Here is a 26,750-nt window from a genome sequence, read left to right as displayed (position 1 = left end):
GAGCTGATTCTGGCTCCAGGCAAAACACTTACTAGAACCTCTGTCCCCAGCTTGAAACCTGTAGTGTCCCTCACCCCTCACTCTGATCTCTAGCCAGTGGGCTTCTGCTTCCCTCCTTATTTGCCCTTCCTTGCTCTTGGTCCTTCGCTCCTTCTTCAGATTTCAGTGGGGTTCCCTTATTCAATCTCTCATCACCTAAGGGCTCTTGCCTTTATATCTTGCAAGCTTCACTAGCAAAGGAGAATTAGATGCCACACTAGGGACCATGACTCATTTGGGCCCTCAAGAAGCAGCTGAGGCTTGGCAGGTTAGCCCAGTTATGCCCTAAAAGTGACCAGAGGAAATGCCCCTAGCAGAGACCATGGTTATGGTATCCTAGCCACCCTGTAGGGGTTGAGCAAGATGAGGGACTTGGTTCTTCTTCTCCAAATCAACTTTGCCAATTTCTCAAAGGCTTCAGGGAGGTGAGCCAAGAAGGTCTCCAGAATCTGGGGACAAATTCCTTTTTAAAGGAGGAAGGGATGGGGAGGAAAGGCTTACAGAGCCCCTAGGAGCCTGGATCAAGCCCTTCCAGAAGCCTACCATACACTACTCTCTGATCCCCAAACCACCCACTTATTTCAGACCAGGCAGAGTTCTGGGTAGAATTAGGACAGAATTCCAGGGCCTCTCACTGTCCTAGCCATAAGGCTACCTCCTTTCATCTCTCATTTTCTTCTGCCTGTCAGCATGCCAGCAAGCACCTCAGTGTCCCCATTTGGGCAGTGGAAAGTTTGACTCTGTGAGGCTGTCTGCCCAGAGACACCAAGGGTCTGTCCCTAAGTAAGTGAGTGTGTGTCCTTTCAAAGTGTGCTTGAGGCAGGGGCCAGAGTGGGGGGCATGAGGGGGAGGGGTGCAACACAGCCTAGCCGTCTACAAGAAAATTGCTTCCTTTGAAGCTGCCAGGGGGCCGGGAAGCCTGCCCCCTCCCTCCCAGCTGCCCTTCCTCCCTCCTTTTCTCCCTCTTAGCTCCACCAGCCCCCTCCCTCGTCTCCCTCTCCGCCCCCTCCCTGTTCGTCCCCTCCCTGTCGGCCCGCCCAGCCTTTAGCCTCCCTCCCACCGCCTCTGTCTCCCTCTCTCCACACAAACTGCCCAGGAGTGAGCAGCTGCTCCCGGTTGGCCCTGCCTGACGGACAGACACACCGACAGCCTGACATCTTAGCCCACCAACTAACCAGCCTGCACCTGGCTGCTTCCCCCTCCCCAGGTAGGGCCTGCTCAAGCCCCAAACTGACTCCACTCTCCCACAAAGACCCCAATCTGTCCTTGCTGTCTTCATTCCTGGCTATGCTGTCACCTCACTAACCCAGAGATGCCCCATAGCAGCCCTACTGCATCTGCTAGCTCAGTCTGGCGTCTGCTGTCCCACTGTCTGTACCTCCACTGCTCCCTCCACACCCCAGGGCACCCAACTAAGGCTCCTGGTTTGTGTTCTTTCCTAGATACCTTGTGGCCCCTTTGGTCCTTATCCCATCTCTGCCTCTTCTCCCCACCCTCTTCCCTGAACTTTCTTCCCACTCTTCCTTTGATGTGGGAGTGATTTCTTATTAATAAAGAAACTGCCTAGACCCATTTGATAGGTCAACCCTTAGGTAGGCGGAGTAAACAGAATGGAATGCTGGGAGAAAGAAGCTGAGTCAGGGAGTCGCCATGATTCTCCCACTCCAGACAGACGCAGGTTAAGATCATTCCTGGTAAGCCAGCTCGTGGGCTATACAGATTAATAGAAATGGGTTAGATCAATATGTAAAAGCTAGCCAATAAGAAACTGAAACTAATGGGTCAGGCAGTGTTTAAAAGAATGCAGTTTCCATGTAATTATTTCTGGTAAAGCTAGCCGGGTGGCGGGACACAGCCCGCCGCTCTGTAACACAACAGAGTGGCGCCCAACATGCTAATGAACTCCACATAAAACCTGAGAGGGCTTAAAAAGGAGAGAGAATTTAAGACAGCTTTTTGCTGTTTGTGGGTTGCGTGCCGCAAAGAAATTGTCCTGACTCAGCAGCCGGAAAAAACTGGCTGTTTTAAAATGCCGGCTTTCTGGGCTGTGCCGCCATTACGATCTCTGTCTGGCTCCTGTGGGAGACAGAGCTTTTAAATGGAACATTTGGAGTAAAGCTCTACGGCTTGCTTGATGGCAATGTGGACTGCTGTGTGCCTGGAACTGTGTGTGGCTCAGGGGCACCAAATGGCTCTGAGGCAGGAGCGGCTTGGCTCAGCTCTGCCATGCTGAACTGTGCTGGTCTCAGGCAGAAACTACCGTAATTACCATAAAAACAGCGCATTTAAGGTTTCAACTGGGCAGGACACAGGCGGTACCGTATTACCTGTACATGGCACAACTTAAGTTTTTAAGAACTGCTTAACATTTTAAGAAATGTTCCTGGATAGTAAAAAAATGTTATAGATTCACAATAAAACAGATTCAGACATAAAAGACCACACTGTTGGATGAATGCACATAGACTTGAGAGAAAAAAGAAAAAGAATATAGAAAATAAAGTTAATGGTTTTTTTTTAAAAAAAAGGTAAAGTCTTTAAAGAGACAGAGTACAGATAGTTAAGAGATTAAAAGAAATAAAGAAAAATAAGCCACGTAAAAATGGAAAATTCACAGAGAGTCTGGATTATGTACATTGTGTTTTCTTTAAATTTTTTGACTGTAAAGGAGCTAAGTACAGAGAGACATTTCATTACATGGGCTGCCAAGCTAAACCAGAATGGATATAAGGGTATTACGATTTCAAAATTTGGGTCTAAGGATATGATGCTTTGGAAAGGGTCTTCTTTTGTTTTCACAGAGGACCAGACCCTGTGGATTGCATCTATCCCGATATGGTATGATAGACCACGACCTCCCGAAAAGTTCCTGTGAACACCCTCAAAAAATTACTTCACTCAACTGGCAACTGAGATAAACCTGGCACACAGGTTACACCCTAAATGATCTGATTAACAGCGCCCCCATTCAGCAGGAAGCAGTTCAGAGAGAAAAAACTGCGCCCATGTTCCCAAAATATTGTTTATAAATGTTCTTTTACATTTAAAGGGGGAAATGATATAGGTATGAATAATTTGCATTGGTATGGATTTTAAGGTCAATTTTGTTATATGTATATGTATTTCTGATCTTGATTAAGGTATTGTGATTGTGTAGTTCATTTTTAAAATGTAATGTATAATTAGGAAATATAGGTTGTTGATGGATAATCAAAAATAATAGTCAAGTTTGTAGTCATGTTACTTAGATTTTCTAGATATATAGAGATATATTTCAGATAGGCATTCTTCATCTCTCTCAAAGACTGCAGAATATGGCATTTAATGTTTTAATAACTTAGGACTTTTCATGACAATGAGACATATCTGCTCCTGGTGGCATCAATCTACCTCGAGAGGAAGATGGGCATCGAAGAGGATCCTGATGGAGTTGGATAGCCATTTGGGCAAGAAACTGCTCTTGCCTGGACTGTTGCATAAAATGGACACAGAGAACCCGCAGAGAGAGGACTGCTGAACTTGCCTAAAGGCAAGACGGTCTTTTGGGGTTCATGACTCATGAAAGAGTCTGCGAGACATTCTGCAGGACACAGCAGATAGTGACTGAACTGTCTTTGGAATTTCCTGTTTGATGGAAATGTCTGCTGGATACTATGGGCCTGAAGGCTGAAGATGGATGCCCCAATCATACAAAAGAACTTTGGGTGACTGTCCAGGCAGCAAGATGTCTCTGTCATTTCTAGAGTTTTCTTATTTCTTGTTTACTTAGGTAGTATTATATCCTTCTGGAGTCTTTGATGGAGTTGAAGAATGAATAGATAGTTATAGTTTTCCTTAGTTATAATAAAAGATAAAATAGATATAAATATTGTAACTGTAATTCTTGCTTGATAACTGTTTTGCTATATGTAATTTTACTATGTTAAAGTTAAAGCCTTTCTTTTTTGTTTAAACAGAAAAAGGGGAAATGATGTGGGAGTGATTTCTTATTAATAAAGAAACTGCCTAGACCCATTTGATAGGTCAACCCTTAGGTAGGCGGAGTAAACAGAATGGAATGCTGGGAGAAAGAAGCTGAGTCAGGGAGTCGCCATGATTCTCCCACTCCAGACAGACGCAGGTTAAGATCATTCCTGGTAAGCCAGCTCGTGGGCTATACAGATTAATAGAAATGGGTTAGATCAATATGTAAAAGCTAGCCAATAAGAAACTGAAACTAATGGGTCAGGCAGTGTTTAAAAGAATACAGTTTCCATGTAATTATTTCTGGTAAAGCTAGCCGGGTGGCGGGACACAGCCCGCCGCTCTGTAACACAACACAGGTAGGGCCTGCTCAAGCCCCAAACTGACTCCACTCTCCCACAAAGACCCCAATCTGTCCTTGCTGTCTTCATTCCTGGCTATGCTGTCACCTCACTAACCCAGAGATGCCCCATAGCAGCCCTACTGCATCTGCTAGCTCAGTCTGGCGTCTGCTGTCCCACTGTCTGTACCTCCACTGCTCCCTCCACACCCCAGGGCACCCAACTAAGGCTCCTGGTTTGTGTTCTTTCCTAGATACCTTGTGGCCCCTTTGGTCCTTATCCCATCTCTGCCTCTTCTCCCCACCCTCTTCCCTGAACTTTCTTCCCACTCTTCCTTTCCCTTTCCCCTCTGACCTTGCTTAGCTGATAAACTCATCCAGGCTTTCCCTCTCTTCCTTGGGGGGGGGGGGTAGGGAGCTTCCCCTTGGCTGCTGCCCAGGATATCACTGAGGCAGAGCTGGGTGACTGGCATGCTGGCTCTACCCACAGCCCTAGCCCTTCATGGCAAGGCCCAGGCACACCCTCCATGCCAGCTAGCCTTGCTCTCCCAGCTCAGCCTTCCTTGGGGGCTTGGCACATGGCCAAGTCAGGGAGGATGGAGCCAATGAAAAACTCAGCACTGGCACAGTTTCCCCTTGGACTCCCAGGCACCCCTCAGGCACCTTGCCCTGATATTCCATACTCACCACAGACTAATGCCCTGCCTCCACCCTCTTCTGGGCAAGGGATGGCTCCACCAGAGTCTCAGTGATAGGGGTCCTGGGTTGCCTGCCTGGTTACCTCAGTTCTATCTGTTTCCAGAACCCTCTTGAGCTAAGATGCACAATGGGCAGAGAATGGTATAGATGTAGAAAATTGGGCAACTGTGCCATGTTCCCAGGTACAAATATGGCTTAGGGCCCTGAGGGATCCGTCAAGAAAAGGAATCGAGAGAGAGAGAGAGAGAGAGAGAGAGAGAGAGAGAGAGAGAGTGTCATTTGGGAATTCACCAAGTCTAGTGAAGTTTGGGGGACTGGAGTGCCCTGTCACTACCCCAGGGGTGGGGTCAGGCTCCTATATGCCCAGAGTCAGAGGCACAGGACCCTGCAGGGAGGTGAGGCAGGCAGAGGAAATCTTCATTAAGTCAAGGACATAGCATCTGGGTGGCTCCAGTTTCCTCTTTAGTAGCTTCTGTCCAAGTTCCTTTGCCCTGCCAGCTTTTTGCCTTGTAATGACTGGGATTGAGACAAGCTGGAGATGCTTCTTCGATGCCAGCAAGGTTTCCAGGGACTGACATCTGGACTTGCAATCAGTTGCCCGTGCCACCCACACCCTAGGAGAACTTGTGGGTGGCAGAGGTACTTTGTGTGGAACAAGGCTGTGCGTGACTGCTGTATGGTTGCTGAAGGCCAAAGGGGATGAATCTTCAAAGGCAGGCGGTGCAGCTATACTGATGGGAGGATGGCGGTCTGCCTCTAAGCCACCAGGGTAAGGCAGCAGGAGGAGGCTCTGAGCCAGGGCTCCACAGCCAGCTGGCCACCTGGGTGTGGCAGCTGCGCCTCTCTGACCCACTCATACACTGGCCCACTTTCACTCCACAGGACTCCAGTCCAGTGCTGCTTCTGCACCCTGCCCGGAACAGGGGTCAAGGTCCTACTGCATGCAACGCGAATCTGGGACCAGCTAGTTTTAGGGGCCCAGAGGGGTGTGCCAGTCACTGACCATCATGTCAGATAAGTTGCTAGAGCTGGTTCAAATCTTTCTCCAGTCCCTCCCAAGCCCTAGGCTGCTGGAGGATTGGCAACATAGTGGGGTAGAAGGAGAAAGGACATTGTGGAGGTGAAAAGGAGCTTTCTTCAGCCACATTCTGTAGCCATCCCATGACAATGTGTGTATTCTTCCAGTCACAGTGTCAAGACCTCAGAGGAAGAATTTGTAATTAAGGCTATACTTGACAATTTGCACTAGGATCCCCCCTAGGTCACTCAATTCCTGTTACCCGGTGTTGAGGTGAAGTGGGGACTCCATTTTTGTCTCCCTCTTGCCTGGGCTCTCTCATCATGATCTTTCTCCTACTCTCCCTGGAGAAACGGAGTCCCATGAGTCTACCCAGAAGTCACTAGTCCTTAGACAGGATTCTCAGCATGCCTCCCCCATGAGGCAGCAATACTGAGAGCCCCTAATACTCCAACTACTGGAACTTCTCAGCTTCATCAATCCTCCACAACACCCCCCTGACTCCCTCCACATCCACCATGACTCCCTCCGGCTCCTCCTCCTTTGTCCCTGATCTAAAATGCCATACTCATCTTCTAGTCTGGCCCCCACATGCCAATAGTCCAAGCAGCAGGCCCACCCCATTGTAAAGAGGCCAATTGGTTGTAGGGAGACACCCCAACACAGGACCTCCCTCATGCCAAGAAGTAGGGGAGCAGTGTGAATGAATGTTCCCGGATACCTAGTCATAGATAGACCAAAGATTTCAGGGCAGGTCCAGTCCCCCTAAAAGGCAAACTAACCAGGGGACTCCTGCTCTGGCCCTGCCCACTGAATTCTGGGGCAATTGGCATTGTTTCTCACCCCTTCCTCACCCCAGGAGACTCCCATTCCTTTGTGCTCAGGCACACTGGGATGGGGAAGGCCAGCAGCATCACATATTACACCTGGACCACCCACAGAGTCCTTTCTGCAAATCTCACAGGGTGGGGGTGTGGCTCACGGAAGAGAGAGTGTGGTTCACACTTGTCCCACCTAAGACCATCCTCCAGCCTTCCAGAAACAACAGATTCAGGCGTTTTCAGAGGGAGGCTAGGGTTTGCTGGGCTAAATCCTCTGGTTCTTGAGAGCCAGGCTTTGTCTTCTGCCCTCTTCCAGGCCATCAAGTCCCTTACCCCACTTTTATATCCCTCAGTCAAAGATGCCTCAGATAAATGCGGGACTCCAGGGGTGTTTCTTCACTCTAATTACCTTCTTCCCTGATTCCAAGTCCAGAAAGCCCCAGGTGTGGCCTTTCCATGGGCTTTAGTGGCTGAAAATCAAGAGGTCTTTCGCAGCTGACTGCATAAGGCTGGGAACCTCAGGCAGAGCTCCTGGCAACCTGGTATTGGGGAGAGAGTTCAGAAACCCCAAGACATGAGAAGAAAGGGGACTTTCTGGGATCTGGAATGTGTTGCCTTGCTACTCTCTCCAGGAGCAGGGATCAGAATGGTCAGGTAGACAGACACAGTAACCTCTCAGCCTGACTCTTACCTCACTGTGAGGCTGTGGGAAAGAGTTTGGGACAAATTCTCTTAGCCTCACTTACTAGGTGCCTATCAAATGTTAAAAGCATTCTGGTCACCAGGGGCTGGGTAGGTAAAGAAAGCACTTGAGTCTCCTCTTCCACCATTGAGAAGTGATGGCATCCTTCTCTCCTTTGAAAACTCTAGGAGCCCAGACTTTGTTACTAAATGGGAGAAGGTGGGTGGACACATGGGTCAGGTGCAAAGGGACCCGGAAATGTAATACCTCTCAGTAGAGCATGAGCAAGCAATAGAAAGCTCTCCCTCAATGCACTCACCACCTCTCTATACATACTCCAGGGACTTCTGACTCCTGAATTCAGGTACAGCCCACCCCAAGTCTGTTGGAGAGCTGTATCTGACTGCCCAGATACTCTGCCAGTACCAGGGCCACAGGTGGTAAGATGTGGCCCTGACCAGCTTGACTTGGACTCTGCTCACCTTAGGGCATACAGGAAAGAAAGCACACATCCCATCCCTCTGGTTGACACTTAAATGTTAGGCTGGAGCTAGGTGGCCTTAGAGGGCATCAAGAAGCAGGTCAGGTGTCAGCTCACCTTTGATGATCAGAGGAAGGCAAAACAGTGCCTAGTGTCTCCTGTCTCTTACACATTTCCCCACCTGCACAGTCCCAGGAGCCCAGCAGAACTTAGTAGAAGACAGCACCTTCCAGTTGACGTAGGGTTACTCAGCAGGGCCCAGTCCCCCAGAAGAAGGCTGCTGAAACTGTACTTGGTGTCTGCTCCTTGGCAGCTGCCAGCCCCACATCTGCAGGCAAACTCCCATAGCCTGCCAGACCTCAAGCCTTGCCCCTGCCGCCCTTGGCCTGGCCTGAATGCCTGGCACAGCCCTTCCATGTTCTCAGAGACTGCCAGCATGTCTTGCTTGGCTGTGGCCAGGAGCAATCCTGAGTGGAGAACTACACTGGCTTTCAGAGGGACAGACAAGGAGGGCCCTATTGGGGTGGCGACACAGGCTCCAGGAAGCCCGTCCCCTTCCCTTGTTCGCACTTGCCCTTGCCAAGCTCAGCTCACCATGGTGATGACTTCTTTCCTTTGCTCTGATGAGCTAGCGCTCAGCTAGATCAGAGCTCACTTTGATGGAGCAGAAGCTCAGCCGAAGAGGCCCATGAAGGGAGACTGAGGCCTGGAAGCCCCCGTGGCAGAAGAAAGTGGGATTGGAGTAACTTTCTATAGGTTTTACAGAGTCTGCCCACAGAAGATCCCTTCCTGACTACAACTTTGCCTGCCTCCTCAGTGTATGGAGATGAAGGCTCAGTTTGAGGGAGCTGAGGAAGGGAGGCATGTGAGACTCTCTGTAGCACCCCACTGTCACTATAATCCCACTTAGTGATTTAGTGACTCTCCCACCCATCCTGGGTCTCTGCATTACCCATGTATAGGCCCAGTGTTTCCCAGAAGCTACCCTCATTCGTGGATGAAAAGCAGGACTGAAAGCTCAGACCCTAGAGTGACCAAAGCTGTACTCTCTGTTCAGGCTGAGTAAACAGGGGACTTGGGAGCAATCAGTTCTCTCATCCATAAAGTGGTACTATTGGCGGTGCAGACCTACCCTCTGTACTCTCTTAATTTAATGGATCCCCTTCTCTGGCTCTGTGTCTGGCACACCCCCTTCCCTGAAGAATATGGGAAATGAATCTAGTGTCAGTTTTTGAGTGAAAATGAGGGCTGTGCAAGGAAGCCTGCCTGGTACCCACCTCATAAGCCTTGAGCCCTGAAAAAAAAACCAGCATCCTGCCTCTGTACGGTCCTTGAGCCTCCTACACCAGGATAAGCCTGGACTGGAACTCACAACAGCCTGGGATCCCCCTGTCTCATCCTCCTAGCCCTTTGTGGATCCCCACACCAATGCCCCTTCAAATCTAGTCATATAAACCCACCTAGGGTTCTGTAGCTCCTTTCTCTTGGTGGAGCCAGCTTTTAATCCGAACAGGCTGCAGTGCCTACAGAGGAACATTGCACCCTGAGTGTCTGTGAACCACACACGGTGTCTCAGGAGATTCCTGCCTAGGGAAGGGGTGCCCTGTGGAGATCTCCAGGCCACTCTAGTTCCAAAGAACCTGGGTTTGTTCCAAAAAGATGGCGCTCTGTCCAACTGCATCCCCTATCTATGCCACCTCCCCTGATTCCTGGCCTGTACAGGAGGATTGTGGGTCCTGCAGCTCAGGTGGGTATAAATTCTAGCCTTGACTCATCTTTCTGCAGGATAGTTTTGGCAGAGGGGACAGGCAGGTGGGTGGGGCAGTGCCTCACTCCTTCCCTGCCATTCCATCTTGCTCTCTGGCCTCCCTTCTGCCTCTTTTGCCTGCTCTGGGCTGCTCTTGCTCCTCCTCCCAGCCCTTCTGGTCCATCTGCCCTGGACAAGATCCCCGCCCTGTTCTAGAGGCCATGGGCTGAAAGATGACAGATCTTTCTAGCTACTCTGGGGTCAAGACCTTCTGGGGAATCTCCTGTGTCTTGCTAGGCCAGGCTTGGATGGGCATCTTGAGGCTACTTGGAAGGAATGAGGGAAGACAGACACTCACCAAGCTGAGGACTTCTGCAGATAAAAAGGAAACTGAGCTGAGCCTTGGCCTGTGGCCCCTACTTTGCTGTGTGATCTTTGGGTATCAGAAAGGCTGCTCTATTCTCTCCAGGAAGCAGCTCATCACTACCTATGTTGAGGCCCTTCTGTATACTGGTATAAGTTAGGAACCTGGGCAAGCCATGAGAACCACCGGGGTTGGGTTTCTGTGTGTGTGTGGGGGGGGGTCTCCCTACTACACACACACACACACACACACACACACACACACACACACACAAATCTGGGATTTTTCAAGCAATAACATAGGGTAAGATTTCTTCTGGGGCTGACATTCACTAGATGGGCAGTGCTTGTGCATAACCAAAACGGGGTGTCCCAGCACCCCACCTCACTGCTGCTGAGGATTTCAAAATAGCAGGGAGTGCAGCCCCCTCATCAACTGGGCTCCTTCCACTTTTGCCTCCAGCAATTGAGATCAGAGGGGTTTAGTTAGCCCAGATGGAGCCCCAAATATCCCAGCTTTCCCACCAAAATGTGCCCCATACGAGGCCTCCTTGAGCTGGGGCTGCTCCAAGTCTTCAAGAGGCTGGGCTTCCTTTCCACACATGCACCAGGATAACCCCCAGACATCCAAGCCTGGGAGACTAGCAAGGCCAACATGGATCCCCTATTGAGAAAATGGGATGAACAGGTCAAAATACCCTGAGCCCTTGCTATGGAGTTGGGCAAGGAGTGGTAAGTGAGGCAGGGGCTCAGCCTTGTCCTACAGACTAGGCCATGCTTGCGTAGTTAAATGCAGGAGGAAGAAACAGAAGATGTGGGTGCTGCAGGTTCAGGCAGCGCAGTCTCCACCCCCGCCCCACTGCCTCAGCCTGGGGGGCCTCTAGACAAGCCCAACCCTGCCCTGTTACTCTGGCAACAGCTTACCCTGATGCCAGGGCCATGGGCATAAAGAAAGCAGAGATAGACATGGGAGCCCCGAGTTCTGCAGACTGAGTCCTGGGAAATGAAAGGAAGGGAGCTGCCAAGTGCTGATCCCCTAATTCCCAGGACCTTTGCTTTGTGTTGCTACAGCATTAGAGAATCTCTCTGTCTCTGTCTCTCTCTGTGTGTGTCTCTCTCTCCCCTCCCCTCCCACCTCGTGTCTTGGCCTCTGAACCTTCTCAGAACAGCATGGGCACTGTGGAGAGGTTCAGACTGTGAAAGGATGACTCATTCATCGCCCACTTAAACTAAGAGCATCCAAATCTCCCAAGCTCACTCTCAGGAAAGATTGAGGCGGAGGGTGGGGGGGGGCAATAGCTGGGTTTCCTCTCAGCCTCCAGTTAGCCTCACTGACCTCTAGCCCTCAGGCAGTGAGGCAGGCTCTGGCTGACTCAATGGTGGTGGGGGCAACCTTGAGCTAAATGGGAAGACATTTCATTGCCCAATGAAACCAACTCATTCCAGTACTCCTACCTCAACTGGTGCTTCTTACCCATACCTCTTCCCTCTGCTGCCTCTTGTGAGGGATAGAGGAACACAGTGCCAACACGTGGCCCTTCTCATGTTTTTTGCTCCCAGGAACATTCACCATGAGTCCCCTGTGGCTACTCACCTTGCTGCTGGCCCTCAGCCAGGCCCTGCTCTTTGAGCAGAAGGGCTTCTGGGACTTCACCCTGGACGATGGACTGCTCATGATGAATGATGAGGAGGCTTCAGGCTCAGACACGACCTCAGGTGTCCCTGACCTGGACTCTGTCACACCTACCTTCAGTGCCATGTGTCCTTTCGGCTGCCACTGCCACCTGCGGGTTGTTCAGTGCTCCGACTTGGGTGAGTCACTAGGCAGTTTAAGGTGAGAGTGTCCAGAGAGGTACCGGCCCTGCCTGGGAGCCCCTCCTAAAGAGGACACATGGGCTGTCCTGTGAGATGGGTATAGAATGGTAGGGGTGGGGATGCTATGAGTCACCACAGGCTGAGGTATTGTGGTATGAGTGTTTGTGGGTGTCCAGTGTCTGGCATGTGAAAAGTAAGTAGAATGCAAGCTTGGAGCTGGCACCCATTAGCTCAGAGTCTCTGCATTTGTACTAATGTCTCTGGGCGTACCCATATGCATGTGTGTGCCCAGCAGCTGTGGGCACCTTTACACCAGCTGTGACAGCAGACAGGATGAGCCAGGCTTATGCTGGTGATGATGCTGGTCCCCAGGTCTGAAGACTGTGCCCAAGGAAATCTCACCTGACACCACACTGCTAGACCTGCAGAACAACGACATCTCTGAGCTCCGCAAGGATGACTTCAAAGGCCTTCAGCACCTCTATGTAAACTTCCTTTTGCCCCCTGTCCTTTCTGAGGAGCTGGGGAGAGTTTGATGTTTCTCTAGCTGGGAGGAGGGATGCTCACAAATGGGACTTGGAAGAGGGACTGGGAACCAATGGAGCTGAGATAAGTCTGGCCCTGGCTGAGGTGGGAACACCCAAGACCATGGATTATGTGCACAGGCACAAGACAAAATTCCTCGGGTCAGTTCCCTTTTTGACTGAAAGCTTTGCATTTTACTGGCTCCTCTGAGCAACACAAAGAGAGTAGATTCTGTTGTTACTCTTGGAGAAACTGACTAGCAGACTGTGCTGGTCAGTAATGGCATTCCCAGGGCAGCTTGGAGCTAAACTTAACCTTAGTTCCTTGCCATGCACTCTGCTCACAAACACTGACCTCCAAGAAACCAAACAGGTTCAGATGCCTCTCAAGTGCTATCAGTAGTTAAGTTCAGGAGGCAGAAGAGGGAAGGTGGTGTCAGGGGTTGGGATACTCACCTTGGTCCCCTGCCCTGCCTCAGGCCCTGGTCCTGGTAAACAATAAGATCTCCAAGATCCATGAGAAGGCCTTTAGCCCTTTGCGGAAACTGCAGAAACTCTACATCTCCAAGAACCACCTGGTGGAGATTCCTCCCAACCTGCCCAGCTCCCTGGTAGAGCTACGCATCCATGACAATCGTATCCGCAAAGTGCCCAAGGGCGTGTTCAGCGGGCTCCGGAACATGAACTGCATTGGTGAGAGTCAGGCATAAAGGAGCCGGGTAGAGGAGATCCCTTCCAGCCAGGGCAGTTGGGTCCTGGACTGTCCTGTACTAGTGGGAAAGCCCTGTATGCCTCAGAATGTTCCAAAAGCTTGATTCAGGGCACAATGAAGGACACTGGGGTGGGTTTAAAGACTCAGGTAAAGAAAGAGTCTCAAAAGTAGTCTAAAAGAAGATTATTATGCTTCTTGACAAAAGCCCAGTTTGCATAATCATTGTGGGTAAAGGGATGGTATAGGACGCAGGAAGATCAGGCTAATAGAAAGAATGGAGAAGGGCAGCAGACCACCATAGCAGCAGAAATTGGAAGCCCTGACTTTCTGGAAGTTCTGACTTTTTCTCTACCTCTCCTATCTAATACTTTCCTATGCCTATCTGATACTTTCCTATTGCTTCCCAACTCCCAGAGGCCAAGAACAGTGCCAGATCTTTGAACTAGTCATCTTGAACAGATGGAGTTTTCAGTTAGTTAGCAGGGCAAATTCTTAGACTGCTTTCTAGAGGAGGTAGGAAGAGTCAGCAACCAGCAGCTCCCCAGCCCAGAAAAGAATGGTGTGTGGGGTGCCACTGATTGGCTCCAGGCTGACAGGACTTCTCTCCTAGAGATGGGTGGGAATCCCCTGGAGAACAGCGGTTTTGAACCAGGAGCCTTTGATGGCCTGAAGCTCAACTACCTGCGCATCTCAGAGGCCAAGCTCACTGGCATCCCCAAAGGTAGGAGAGTGTCAGTGCCCTACCTCCAGGAGCATTGAAGGGGGTTTGTCCAGTATACTGGATCAGGGCTGCCCTCCTGGAGCAGAGTGGGATTTCTTTCTACCTGCTCCAGACTCTGCACTTACCTGCCAGCATGCTCTCTTCTGAATAGATCTCCCTGAGACCCTGAATGAACTTCACCTGGACCACAACAAAATCCAGGCTATCGAGTTGGAGGACCTACTTCGCTACTCCAAGCTGTACAGGTGAGGCTGGGACAGTCCTTGGGGGCTGCGGGGCTCCATCAGTAAATGGGGCAATTCATAGGGTGGCACCCAAGTCCCTGTGCTCTATTCCAGCGTCCTCCTCCCCTCGAGCCTCTGATGACTTCTAATTTACTTCTCTTCAGGCTGGGCTTAGGCCACAACCAGATCCGAATGATTGAGAATGGGAGCCTGAGTTTTCTGCCCACCCTGCGGGAACTCCATTTGGACAACAATAAGCTGTCCCGGGTGCCTGCTGGCCTCCCAGACCTCAAACTCCTCCAGGTGAGAGCTGCCTCTCCCGGGCTGGGTGGGAGCAAGACACCAGCCTCTGAATTGCCTGCCTCCCCTGACCCCATTTTTTAAGGGACCCAGGGTAGAGAGCATAAGAGGATCTAGATTGCTCCCTGGGTCCCAGGTCCTCATTCAGACCCCACTGGAGTGGTGCCCACTCTCTGTTTGCACCGAGGCAGTACTAACTCCCATCTGTGGGATCTCTTGGGAAGGGGAGCCTCCCTCTTTGACTTAGCTTTCAGCCACATAGGCAAACTAGGTCTTTCCCAGCCCTGTTCTGGACCTCAATTTTATGTCAACTCCATTCATGATAGAAAGCACATTCATCCTCCCCTGGGGCAGCACATGCCAGGCTGAGAGCACCCTCTACTGGCCAGTGACCTTACTACACCAGTGAGCTCCTAACCAAAGCACCATATCTCCTACATAGATAACCTATCAGGATCACTGTTTGCTTCCTACAGCAGCCTCATTCTACCAAACATAGCCCCCACCCCACGCATCGCAACTCACCTCTCGCTATACACCTCACCTGAGCCCCTCATCCTGGCCTGGGTTCAATCATACGCTAGTACTCTAATCACAGCCAATTCCCGCTAACACACTCGGGTCATTGTTCTCTTCTGAATTGGGTGAAGCATCACCAACTGGCCATCAAAGGGTGAGCATGAAATGACACTAGGAAGTGACCGATGGAGTTAAATATGGAGGCAGGCCCTACCACTCTTACATCTGCCCTCCATCTTGCCTCCAGCCTATAACACCCACCCAGGCTGGGACAGAGTGGGAAAGGTGGTCTGTGGCCCTGGGCCCCTATGAAAATCCCCAGTCACATCCCCTCTGCCCCCAGGTGGTCTATCTGCACTCCAACAACATCACCAAGGTGGGCATCAACGACTTTTGCCCCATGGGCTTCGGAGTCAAGAGGGCCTACTATAACGGCATCAGCCTCTTCAACAACCCTGTGCCCTACTGGGAAGTGCAGCCAGCCACCTTCCGCTGCGTCACTGACCGCCTGGCCATCCAGTTTGGAAATTATAAGAAGTAGAGGCAGTAGTAGCCACAATGGTAGCCTTGGTGAGAGTCTCTGAGGAACATAACCAGATAGATGTTCCACAGGGGAAGGGGAAGCAAAGAAGCAAAGCCCCCTCACCACACACACACACACACACACACACACACACACACACACACACCTTTGTTCCCCAACACTAACTCACTGCCCCAGCTCAGCCTCCCCCGGCTCCCAAGCCTGCATGTATGCACATGGCATGGCCCTCTCGCCCGTTCCCCTCAGCTTTTGAGATTTAACACTCACCTTCCATGTACACTCAAAGACTCCCTATAAATCTTTCTTCTTGTCCATTCTGACACCCAGCTGCCGGTGGCAGGAGGAGCTAGCAAGTGTGGACACAGAACACTACCACAGCTACTGTTCTCTCCAGACATGTGTTCCTCTTCTTCCTCATCAATGTCTGTCTTGGACCCTACCTGCTGCCCTTGCCCTCTGGTGATCCCGAGTTTACAACCTGTCCATCCCAGGCATTACCTGGCTCTACTAACTCCCAGATCAGTCCTTCTCTCCAGCCCTGCCATGCTTCCTTTTAGGGTAGTAGATATCTCCCCTGCCATCTCTGGACCCCGTTCATATCTCTCTAGCTCTGTATCTCTTTGCCTAGGTCTCTGTCTGTCTCTCTATTTCTGTCTCTCTCTCTCACACACACACATACACACACACACACACATACACACACACACACACACACACACACACACACACACACACACACGCACGCACACTGACCATCCCCTAGGCTGCTTTCTGCTTCATAGGTCTCTGACCAGGCCTTGCACAAACAAATCTGTGGGCAACTATCTCCGTGATTGCCCTGCGCAGCACTTGACCCCCAGCCCTGGAGGAGGCTGGAAAGTAGAGGCCCAGAATCCTGTCCATATTGTCCAGGAAGGGACCATACTCTGCTACCAAGATGAGGAGCAGGAAGCTTCATAGACCCTGAAGAGGCTCAGCAGGCCACCAGAGCCTCTAGAACCAGTTTGCATTGGCCCGTGCCTTCACCCCAAGATGGCTAGGTCCCTTCCCCTCACCCCTGGGTCCCTGCTGAGGTAGGGGCTGGTGAGCAGTTGCACCCAGTTGGAGGGCGTGCTGCTTCTGAGGTCGGTTGTCTTTCAATTAAAGAAACACTGTGCAATATGACTCGGTGCTACTTCTCTGGAACATCACTGGGCATCAAGAAGAGAACAGAGGTGAAACAAGGGACCTGCTCAGGCCACCTCCGAGGTTCTGCATTTCCACGCTCCCTTCCAGTCCTTGCCCTCAGAAGAAGGCCCTCCTTACCACAGGTCCAAAGATATAAAAGCACATACCAATTGACCAGACATAAGGCTGAGGTCTTGTCTGCTTTCCCGCTCCTTTCTTGGTCCTTCCATTGCTCCAGCTGTTCTTGATCTGAACCCAAAAAGCGGGCCACACCTGAGGTGATATCTGCCTTCCCGGTGTGGAGCATTTGTGAAGCACCTTCTGGCTATGGGATAACAAGCTAGGACCTACTCTCTTCAGAAGGGGAACTTCAATACTCCAGCAGATCCCTGTATGCCTGTCTAGATGGAATTAGGGGAACAGAGTAATTCCAGAGCCCTGTTGCAGTTTGAGTAGTGACTAGTACCTGTGCTGACACTAGGAAAGGGCAGAGGGGAGGAGCCCTTGGCATCAGGCAGTATACTGGTACAGCTACTTGGGCCAGTCTGGCTTGCCCTCCCATTCAGCACCCCACAGGTCCCTGAGAGCTGAGAACAGGCTGCAACTGGATCATGATGGAGGCTCTAGTTTGGGTTCAGGAAGGCAAACCCACTGGGAATACAAGCTGCCCTGAAAAGAAACAGAAGCCCCTGAGGGCTGAAGGGAGCCCATGCTAAGCACAAGGCCTCCTGCTCAGGTCATGGGAACTGGAGCTTCCCTATACAGTGACAGCCAGACAGCAAAAATAGAGCAGCCAAGGCCAGAGTGAGTGACAGACCAGAAGGGGTTCACCCAGAGGCACTGTCTGTGATTTCTCACACACAGCCATACTCTTATGCCTGGCCTGGCAACCAAGGCACCAACTGTCCCCAGGTTTCTCCTTTTGGGGATGGGAGGCACCACTCAGTGTGGTGGCCCAGCGATAGAATGTCACCGAGCAGCATCATGGCACTATTCTGGGGCATGTGCTCCACAGCCTGGCAATCTCTGCTGAGCTGGGCAGACACAGGGCAAGGGCACTGGCCCAGGGCCAGGAGTCAGGGCCTCAGTCCAGTCCCTGTGCTGGTGGGAAGGAGGGGCAGACAGCAATGAGCCCTGGTAGAGACAGAAAGATGAAGTCCTCAGTGTGTTTCTCTGGGGTATGTTCTGGGGGCAGGATTCACCTCAACAGGTCCCACACTGCGTCGCTTTTCCCTTCCTGCCTCTCTCCCTGGCTATTCACCTTTTTTCTCATTTGACTTTCTCTCATTTCAGTAAAGTTTACAAAGCTATCCTCCGCAGATCTCAGATGAGAGGCCCAGTAGGGCACCACCAGCAGCTCAGGAGACAAGTGTTACATAAGTGTTAAGTTCAGAGAAAGGATTCCACAGACAGTTCCTCACTGTATAGACCAAAGGCTGTAAGGCCCCAGAGAGGAGCCCATGAAGCTGGGCTGTCATGGTTAAAGATGGACTCCATCTTCATAGCACTTGGTCTTGGTCACAGGGATAAATGCCTTTGCCTTGGGACTGGAGAGATGGCTCTGCAGTTATGAACATTTGCTGCTCTTGCAGAGGACCCAGGTTTGGTTCCCAGAACACAGATTGGTATCTTACAAACAGGGGATCCAAATTCCTTCTTCTAGGCACCAAATGCCCTCTTGCATGGGCACCAGGCTTATGCATGGCGCACGTACATACACTTGAACACACACATACCCATAAGATAAAAATAAATAAATCTTCCATTATGTGTATTTAAATTCTTCAACCTCACTTTACTATTGAATGCATTTCAAGTTACCAGATAATGATCTGAAAAAAATCACAATGAAACCAGGTACGGGGGTGCACTCTCTAATCCTAGCACTTGGGAGGCAGAGGTAAGAGAATAGGAAGTTCACGGCTGACCTTAGCTACATGTGACTCAGTCTAAAAAACCTACAATTGTATTAAAATAGGCCCTGGGACCCAGCAGTCCCTACCTCAATTTTCATTAGGTTGGAAAGTAGATTATATTCTGGGCATTGGCTTTGGTCATAGGTAGCCCCATGGTGGTGGATTATGCAGAGCATAGAAGACAAGTTCCAGCCCAATATTTGTTTGAGTATGAGTTCCTGGACTTTGGGACAAACTAAATGAGGAGTGAAAGGAAGAGTACATTGCAGAGTACTCATGACACCAAAGCAGTCCAATGTGCTGAATGGGGGACAATAGGGGAAAGGGGCTGCGGGCACCAGAGCTACCAAAGGCAGTGGGCATGTTCATATGTGACTCCAAGCAAAGGCCAGCTGTGAAGTAATAAGAGCGGCGGGGCTGCGTCCCCAGCATCCCGGCTGCCTGCTCAGCTAGCTTATGCCCCGAAATAACAACACACAAACTGTATTCATTTAAACACTGCCTGGCCCATTCTCTTCTAGGTTAATTCTCACATATTAATTTAGCCCATTTATAATCATCTGTGTGTAGCACCCCAAGGTGCGCTTACCGGGGAGATTCCAGCCTAGTCCATCCTGGGTCGGAGCTTCATCCTGGGAGCGGGGCATGGCGTCTCTCTCTGAGGTGTCTGCTCCCGAGAGAGCTGTGGAGTCTCTGACCTCACTTCCTCTTCCTCCCAGCGTTCTGATCTGTTTACTCCACCTACCTATGTCCTAACCAATAAAATGGGCCAGGGCAGTTCCTTTATTAGCCAATGACCTTCCTCCATCATTTCCCCTTTTTCGGTTTAAACAAAAAAAAAGGCTTTAACTTTAACATAGCAAAATTACATATAACAAAACAGTTATCAAGTAAAAGTTACAATAATCTTTATCATAACTAAGGAAAACTATAACTATAACTAACTATTCTTAACTCCATCAAAGACTCCAGAAAGATATAATATTACCTAAGTAAACAAGAACTAAGAAACTTCAAACTCTAGAAATGACAAAGACATTTCGCTGCCTGGACAGTCACCCAAAGTTCTTTTGTACCGTTGGGGCATCCATCTTCAGCCTTCAGGCCCATGGTATCCAGCAGACATTTCCATAAAGCAGGAAAATTCAAAGTCAGTTCAGTCACTATCTGTTGTGTCCTGCAGAATGTCTCGCAGACTCTTTCATGAATCAGGAACCCTGAAAGATCATCTCACCTTCGGCAACTTCAGTAGTCCTCTCTCTGCGTGTTCTCTGTGTCCAGTTTATGCAATAGTCCAGGCAAGCGCAGTTTCTTGCCCAAATGGCTATCAAACTCCATAACGAACCTCTTTGATGCCCATCTTCCTCTTGAAGTAGATTGGTGCTGCCAGGAGCAGAGTGTCTCATTGTCATGAAAAGTCCTAAGTTATTAAAATATTAAATGTCCTATTCTGTAATTTTTGAAAGACATGAAGAATGTCTATCTAAAATATATCTCTATATATCTTGAAAATATTAACTAACATGACTACAAACTTGACTATTATGATTATCTATTAACTACCTATATACATTACATTTTTAAATGAACTACACAATCACAATACCTTAATAAAGATCAGAAATACATATACATATAACAAAATTGACCGTAAATCTCTATCAATAAAGCAAAATCTATACTAATGCAAATTATTCATATCTATATCATATCCCCCTTTAAATGTAAAAGAACATTTATAAACATTCTTTGGGAATATGGGCGCAGTTATTTCTCTCCAAACTGCTTCCTGCTGAATGGGGGCGTCGTTAATTAGGTCTTTCATGGTATAACCTGTGTGCTAGTTTCATCTCAGTTGGCAGTTGAGCGAAGCAATTTTCTGAAGATGTTCACAACAACCCTTCAGGAGGGCGTGGTCCATCATACCAAATCGGAATAGAAGAAATGAACAGCGTCTCATCCTCTGTGAAAACAAAATAAGAAACTCCTCTCCAAAGCATCATGTCCTTAGATCCAAATTTCAAAGTCAAGGCATTTTCACAATATTTATGTTGGATTAGTTCAGCAGCATTTATAAATAAATATCTTTTAGCATCTGTTGCTCCTTCCTCAGCATTTAAATAATTCAAAGAGAGCATAATAGCATACAGTATCAAGATTCTCTGTGTATTTTCCATCTTTGTACAGCTTTGTTTTAACCGCTATTTCGTTTATTTTTACTTTTAACTTTTTGCTTTTTGAGACAGGTTCTCTGTATCTTTGACCTTAAGTAACTCTGTAGACCAGGCTGTCTTTGAACTCTCAGAGGTCCACCTGTCTCTGCCTCCCAGGCATTCGGGATTAAAGGTGTACACTACTACACCTTGAACTCACAGAGATCTGTTTGTCTCTGCCTTCTAGGCACTGGGATTAAAGGCGTGTGCTACCACACACAACCACTCTCTTCCTTTTTTTTTTTTACTTTAAGAACTTCAACTTTTAGTCTGCATATATTTTTAACACATTTAAAACCATTTAGAAATTTTCTTTGTCTTTGAATCTCTCTTTACTGTATATCTCTCTTTTTCTGACCACAAGAGTCTTTCATTTACCAAGAAATATCAGTAGGATTACAGGCGTGGCTTTGCTGGCTGGATCCAGCCCATTCCTTAGCTTTCCAGCCTCATGGCTGAGGTACTGGCTGTAGCCAGCAAGCGAGCTACAACAGACAACACTCAAGTCCTCTCCCAGTAGCCGGCCCTCCTGCCTCAAATAGTCAAAGTTTGCCCTGGCAGGACGGCCCAGAAAGCCGGCATTTTTAAACGGCGCAGCTTTTTTCCTGTTATGGCTGAAAACCGAAAAGCATGTGTTCAGCTTTTCCTCAACACCATTTAAGTGTTTCGTGGCAGGACCTCTTAATGAGCTGCAGGCTTTGCAGCTAAAGCTGAGTCAGGAAGCCTCTCTTAGATGAGGCGCTTGCTTGCCTCTAGCAAGCAGAGTAGAACCGAGAAATTGCTGCTACCAAGAAACCAGGCACAATGCTTTCATTTTGTTCTAGAATTACTTCCCAAGCTGTCTCAGGCTTTATGTGAAGCCGTTGTCCACGTGGGCGCCATATGAAGTAATAAGAGCGGCGGGGCTGCGTCCCCAGCATCCCGGCTGCCTGCTCAGCTAGCTTATGCCCCGAAATAACAACACACAAACTGTATTCATTTAAACACTGCCTGGCCCATTCTCTTCTAGGTTAATTCTCACATATTAATTTAGCCCATTTATAATCATCTGTGTGTAGCACCCCAAGGTGCGCTTACCGGGGAGATTCCAGCCTAGTCCATCCTGGGTCGGAGCTTCATCCTGGGAGCGGGGCATGGCGTCTCTCTCTGAGGTGTCTGCTCCCGAGAGAGCTGTGGAGTCTCTGACCTCACTTCCTCTTCCTCCCAGCGTTCTGATCTGTTTACTCCACCTACCTATGTCCTAACCAATAAAATGGGCCAGGGCAGTTCCTTTATTAGCCAATGACCTTCCTCCATCACAGCTGGGCAGCCATAAGACTGGCAAACACTCACGTGTGCACTTATGAACACACTGAGACAGAAATACATAGATGCACACACAAGGATACAAGCTTACATGAATATGTGAAACATATGAACATACATGCACAGAAACACACATGCACACAGACACAAATTAACACATACACAAGTATACACAAATATATACACAAGCACATATGCACATACAAGTCTATGTATGAAGACAGAAGCACATGTACATAATTTACATAGAAACTCAAGCAAACACACATTAATGATACACAATGTAGACATATCTCCACAGGCATACCCATTCATGCACTGCATAGAGAGAAACACACAAATAGATACAAATAGATGAGCATGTAGAAGTACATGCACAGAGTACATAGGAATGTGTGCCATTAGAAACAGCTATTCTATGAACAAGGTAGCTGCCAAGGAGTGGCCTTGGCATGGGTCTAGGATAAGGAATTTTTCTGAGCACTAACTACAGGTCAGGTGCCTTCTGCATTCAGTGGGTCCCAGCTGGAGCCTAAGCCAAATCCACTGCTTAGGTTTAAACAAGTCAGATCTTGTAGAAGAGGCAGTTGGCCAGGTATCCTGGACCAGGGCCTAGATGGAAACAGGGCCCCTGGGGGGGGATCTCTCCTTGAAGGGATTGAGCAGAGGAGGTGAAGGACCTGGAGTGGGGGCCATAGGGCTGCTCTGAAAGTGTGGTTCCAGGCGCTTCCCATGGGTTCCAGGCTCTCCTATGCACTCTGGGATCTCTTGGGAAAACAAAGATCATAGGAAGAGGTAAAGATTCTATTCTGGATACATAAGGTAGAGCCCTTGTTTCCCTTGGGGACCCAGAGAATCCAAGGTAGCCTGGTGATGAAGGGCCCCGGTGCCCACTGCACAAGGAGCGACTAGGGAAGAGGGCAGTGCCCTAGATAGTGAGCTGTCCCTGCTCAAGAGAAGTGGTGTTCAAAGAGTCATTGTGTGCATATGTGTATGCAACCCACACACATATGCACACACATAAAACATAGCTGATCAGAGCTTTTCAAAAGTCCCAAGTGTGGGATCTATTGAGGCTAAGCAGGCTGGGAGGTGGCGGGTTATGCAGTGGACAATACTTTGAAAGATGATTCTCCTTGATAACTAAGTTGGGGTTTATATGAGGATCCTTGGACTTCTGTGACAATTATTGCGGCTGATGAAAAACAATATTATTTATTCTTTTATGGTTCAGGGGTCATGTTGGCAGGGTGGTACTTCCTGATAAGGTCGTGCCTCTTGCAGCTCCTGGTAACTCCTTGTCTTGTGGTTACTTCACTAAGCCTCTGTTGTTCACAGTCCCTTATTTCTATATGTGTTGGGAATTTCTCTCTGCTTGTCTTAGGATACTGTCATTGTACATGGGGCCTGCCTGAAGCACCAGAGAATATCTGCTCAGCTCACCATTCTTCACTTAGTCACATCTGCAATGACCCTAGTTTCAAATAAAGCCCGTTCCAGCAACGGCAATCAGCCAGGATGACTCTCTGGGTTCCTGTCAACGTGCTCCAGGGCTGCAGGTGAATACTGACCCTAGAACATTGGAGACGATCTGTGATGTTAGCCTGGGAAGAGTAGACATGAAAAGGGATGGATAGGTCAGTGTCTACCAAAGGGACCAGGGCCTCTGGACCTGACCAAGAAACTGCCATTCCAGAGGAGGTTGTGACAATCACACTAAGTGGCAGAAGTGAAGTTGAACAAGCAGGGGACATGACCTGGAGGCCAAAAGAAAGCAAGGTGGGTAGCCACAGGGTCCATAGAGTGGAGGTGGCTGGTAGTCGTGACAGAGCGGATTGAGGACTCAGGAAAATGAGAAGGGCTGGACATAAGGAGACCAGCCTGGAAGGTAGTCAGCTGACTGCTTCCTGCAAATTTCTAAGGCTAAGGTGAGATTGCCCAGGAGTAGCATGAAAAGCACAGGAGAGGACCGAGGTCCTGGAGTGGCAGATTCAGACACAGTGGGGGTAAGGGTAGGACCAAGAAGAAAGGAGGGAAAGGACAGGGAGGGAGCAGAGAGTCAGTCTAGTGGCTATCCCCATCATAGACATCTCTGGATCTGTCTCCCTAAGGATTTCCAATGTAGGGAACTGGGACAGGGCTTGGTGTAAGAAAGAACTTTCTAGCAAAGGACACTAACAACTAGATCCTCCCTCTTCTCACTCTGGACCCAGAGCCCTCAAGACTGGCACAGAAGGACAGTGATACCAGGGGTCTTCCCACATTGTGAAAGGCCACAAAGGGGACCTAGTCTGGTGATCTTGGGGAGGGAGGCCACGTTCCTGTGCTTGCAGCTCCTCTACCCTCATTTGCTAACTTTCTCTAGGTGATTTATCAAGACCCCCACAAGCCTCCACTTGTTTATGGAGAATGTGGGTGATAAAGAAGAGCAACTGGAAAGTGGCCAGATCTGGTGCCTGCAGCCCAGAGTTGCCCTTCAGGGAAGCTGGGGCTGCCTAGTCCCCCTGTTCTAGGCAATGGAAATCAGGAAGTGTACCGGGGTCTCTGAAGTCCACCCAGTCCCTAAGGAACCAGCTGCTGATTCCAAGCATGCCCAAGTTCCAAGACAGCCATGGATCCTCCGGCAGAGCCAATGACACTGTGGTGGGGGTGGGGGGAGCTCTCACCTGGAGGATAGACAGAAGAAAGGGGAAATGGGGACAGTGTAGTGTGTGAGCAAACATGTGAACAGGAGCGTGAGGGAAAGTGAGTGAGCATTAATTAGTGTGGAAAGTAACTGTCTAAGTACTCATGTGTGAATACCCCCCCGTGAGTGTGTGTGTGTGTGTGTGTGTGTGAGAGAGAGAGAGAGAGAGAGAGATGATGATGATGATGATGATGATGATGATGATAAGTGACTTTGTGAATCAATAGGCATGTGTGGATGAATGAATGCAGTCTAGCTTATATGAGTGTGAGGAAATATGTGTAAGTGACCTTCTGTGAGTGTGAGTGAGCAAGTGCCATGTATGAGTGCATGAATGTAGGTACGGGTGAACATGTGAGTAGTGTTTAATGAGTGTGAGAGTACGGTGTGTGACTGAGCACATGTGTGAATTGCATGAGCTTGGGGGTGTGAGGGTGAACATGTGAAGATATGTGTTGGATGAATGAGGAGTGGGGTGAGCTTACAAATATGTATGTTGGGTGCTTGTGGTGTGGGTGAGCACTTGAATGTACATGTCATGTGGGGGGCTGAGCGTGAGCATATGAGTGTGCATGTTGGTGGATGTGGACTGAATGTGGGATGGCATGAGTATGTGAGTGTACATGTTGGCAGCTGTGGATGCCTGTAAATGACTGTATGTTTAGTGAACGTGGCTAGGTGTGAATGAGAGAGTGTATGTGTTGGGTGACTGTGGGATGGAGGCAAGCACCTGAGTGTACATGTGGGGTGAGTGTAGGAAGTGGTGAGCATGTGCATGCTGCTGAACGTGAGTGTGTTGGGTGAGTGTGGGTTGGGACGAGCACATGAGTATCCATTTTGGTGACTGTGGGATGATGTGAATGAGTAGAAATGTATGTTGGGTGAGTGTGTGCAAGTGAGCACACGAATGAGCATATGGGGGGAGTGTAAGTGAGCAAGTGAATGTGGACATTGGGTACAGGGTAGGTACGAATATGAGTGTTAGCACTGGCTGAGTGTGGAATGGCTGTGTAGTAAGCATGCTGGTGAGTGTGAAGCGGCTATGAATGTGTATGTGCTCATGTTGTGAGTGTGGGGTAGCTGTATGAATGTGTATGTGAGTGTGCAAGTAGTCTGCCTGTGCTGAGAAGTGTCAGTATTGGCCCTGGCTTTTCGACAGAACTAGATGCTTCCTGGGGGAGGGGCTGACTATAGAGGTGTGACCTTCCCTGGTTCCACCACAGCAGTGCCTTCCTGTGCTTTAGATACGTGTCTTACACAGTGGCAGCTCCTCAAAAACTGCTTTCTCTGAACTTCAGAACCAAGTCATTCCCCGTCAATGGTTCCCCCATATCCCTTATCCCAAAGATCTGAAGAATCACTGTCTGGCAGCCACTCCCTTTCAGCAGACACCATTGCATCCCCATCACCCAACTCTGCCTGGTACATAGGCTCCCTTGGTGCCCTGTGTGTTCAGGTTTCTCCCTCTCTTCAGCAGGTGGAGTGACCCCAAGGTTTGGCCCATAGCCTTCTCCTCAGCCCCTACACCTGTTCACAGACCAAAGCAAGGTAGGATCTAGGGTCAGCTTCTGCTGTCCCAGCCACTGGAAAGCTCAGTGCTACAAAGACCAGTGACAGGTGCAGTTCCCCTCTTTAGGTCCAGGGGCACAAATGGGTGACTGCCCTCACTGGTGCGCATGGGTGTTAGGGGGTACACGTGGGTGTCTGCTCTAGGGTATCCCCTATATCTATGTTTAGGTGTCTACTTTATCCTGGAAAATGGTTGTTGCTTGATAACCTTTAGGGGTCACAGACTGAAAAAATCTGTTATAAGCTCTAGCTTCCCTCTGGGGAAATGTGTTTGAATGCCTGCACTCCCAACGCTTACCAGGCGGTTTCAGACAACCATCAACCACAGGATCCCACCAAGAGCCCGGAGACCCCAAGCTACAAATCAGCTCCAAACTCCAAG

General features: G+C 49.4%; 1 protein-coding gene across 1 annotated transcript; it reads left to right on the top strand.

The window, feature by feature from the left end:
- Positions 1-1,127: 1,127 nt before the first annotated feature.
- Positions 1,128-16,183, top strand: LOC121440398 (biglycan-like). The gene is made up of 8 exons (XM_041641164.1): positions 1,128-1,246; positions 11,714-11,965; positions 12,341-12,453; positions 12,972-13,185; positions 13,815-13,925; positions 14,077-14,170; positions 14,314-14,452; positions 15,312-16,183. The coding sequence occupies exons 2-8, from the start codon at positions 11,725-11,727 to the stop codon at positions 15,507-15,509; spliced, it is 1,110 nt and encodes a 369-aa protein (XP_041497098.1). The 5' UTR covers positions 1,128-1,246; positions 11,714-11,724; the 3' UTR covers positions 15,510-16,183.
- Positions 16,184-26,750: the final 10,567 nt, after the last annotated feature.

Source organism: Microtus oregoni, unplaced genomic scaffold (genome assembly GCF_018167655.1).
Source record: "Microtus oregoni isolate MIOR12 unplaced genomic scaffold, Mior012 000067F_015, whole genome shotgun sequence".
Classification (NCBI taxonomy): Eukaryota; Metazoa; Chordata; class Mammalia; order Rodentia; family Cricetidae; genus Microtus; species Microtus oregoni.
This window is presented reverse-complemented; position numbering and strand designations above follow the sequence as displayed.

Excerpts from the sequence above, each read along its gene's own strand:
- LOC121440398 (XM_041641164.1), top strand. The coding sequence starts at position 11,725 with ATGAGTCCCCTGTGGCTACTCACCTTGCTGCTGGCCCTCAGCCAGGCC. Across the intron at positions 14,171-14,313 it reads CGCTACTCCAAGCTGTACAG|GCTGGGCTTAGGCCACAACC; the intron begins GTGAGGCTGGGA and ends ACTTCTCTTCAG. Across the intron at positions 14,453-15,311 it reads CAGACCTCAAACTCCTCCAG|GTGGTCTATCTGCACTCCAA; the intron begins GTGAGAGCTGCC and ends CTCTGCCCCCAG.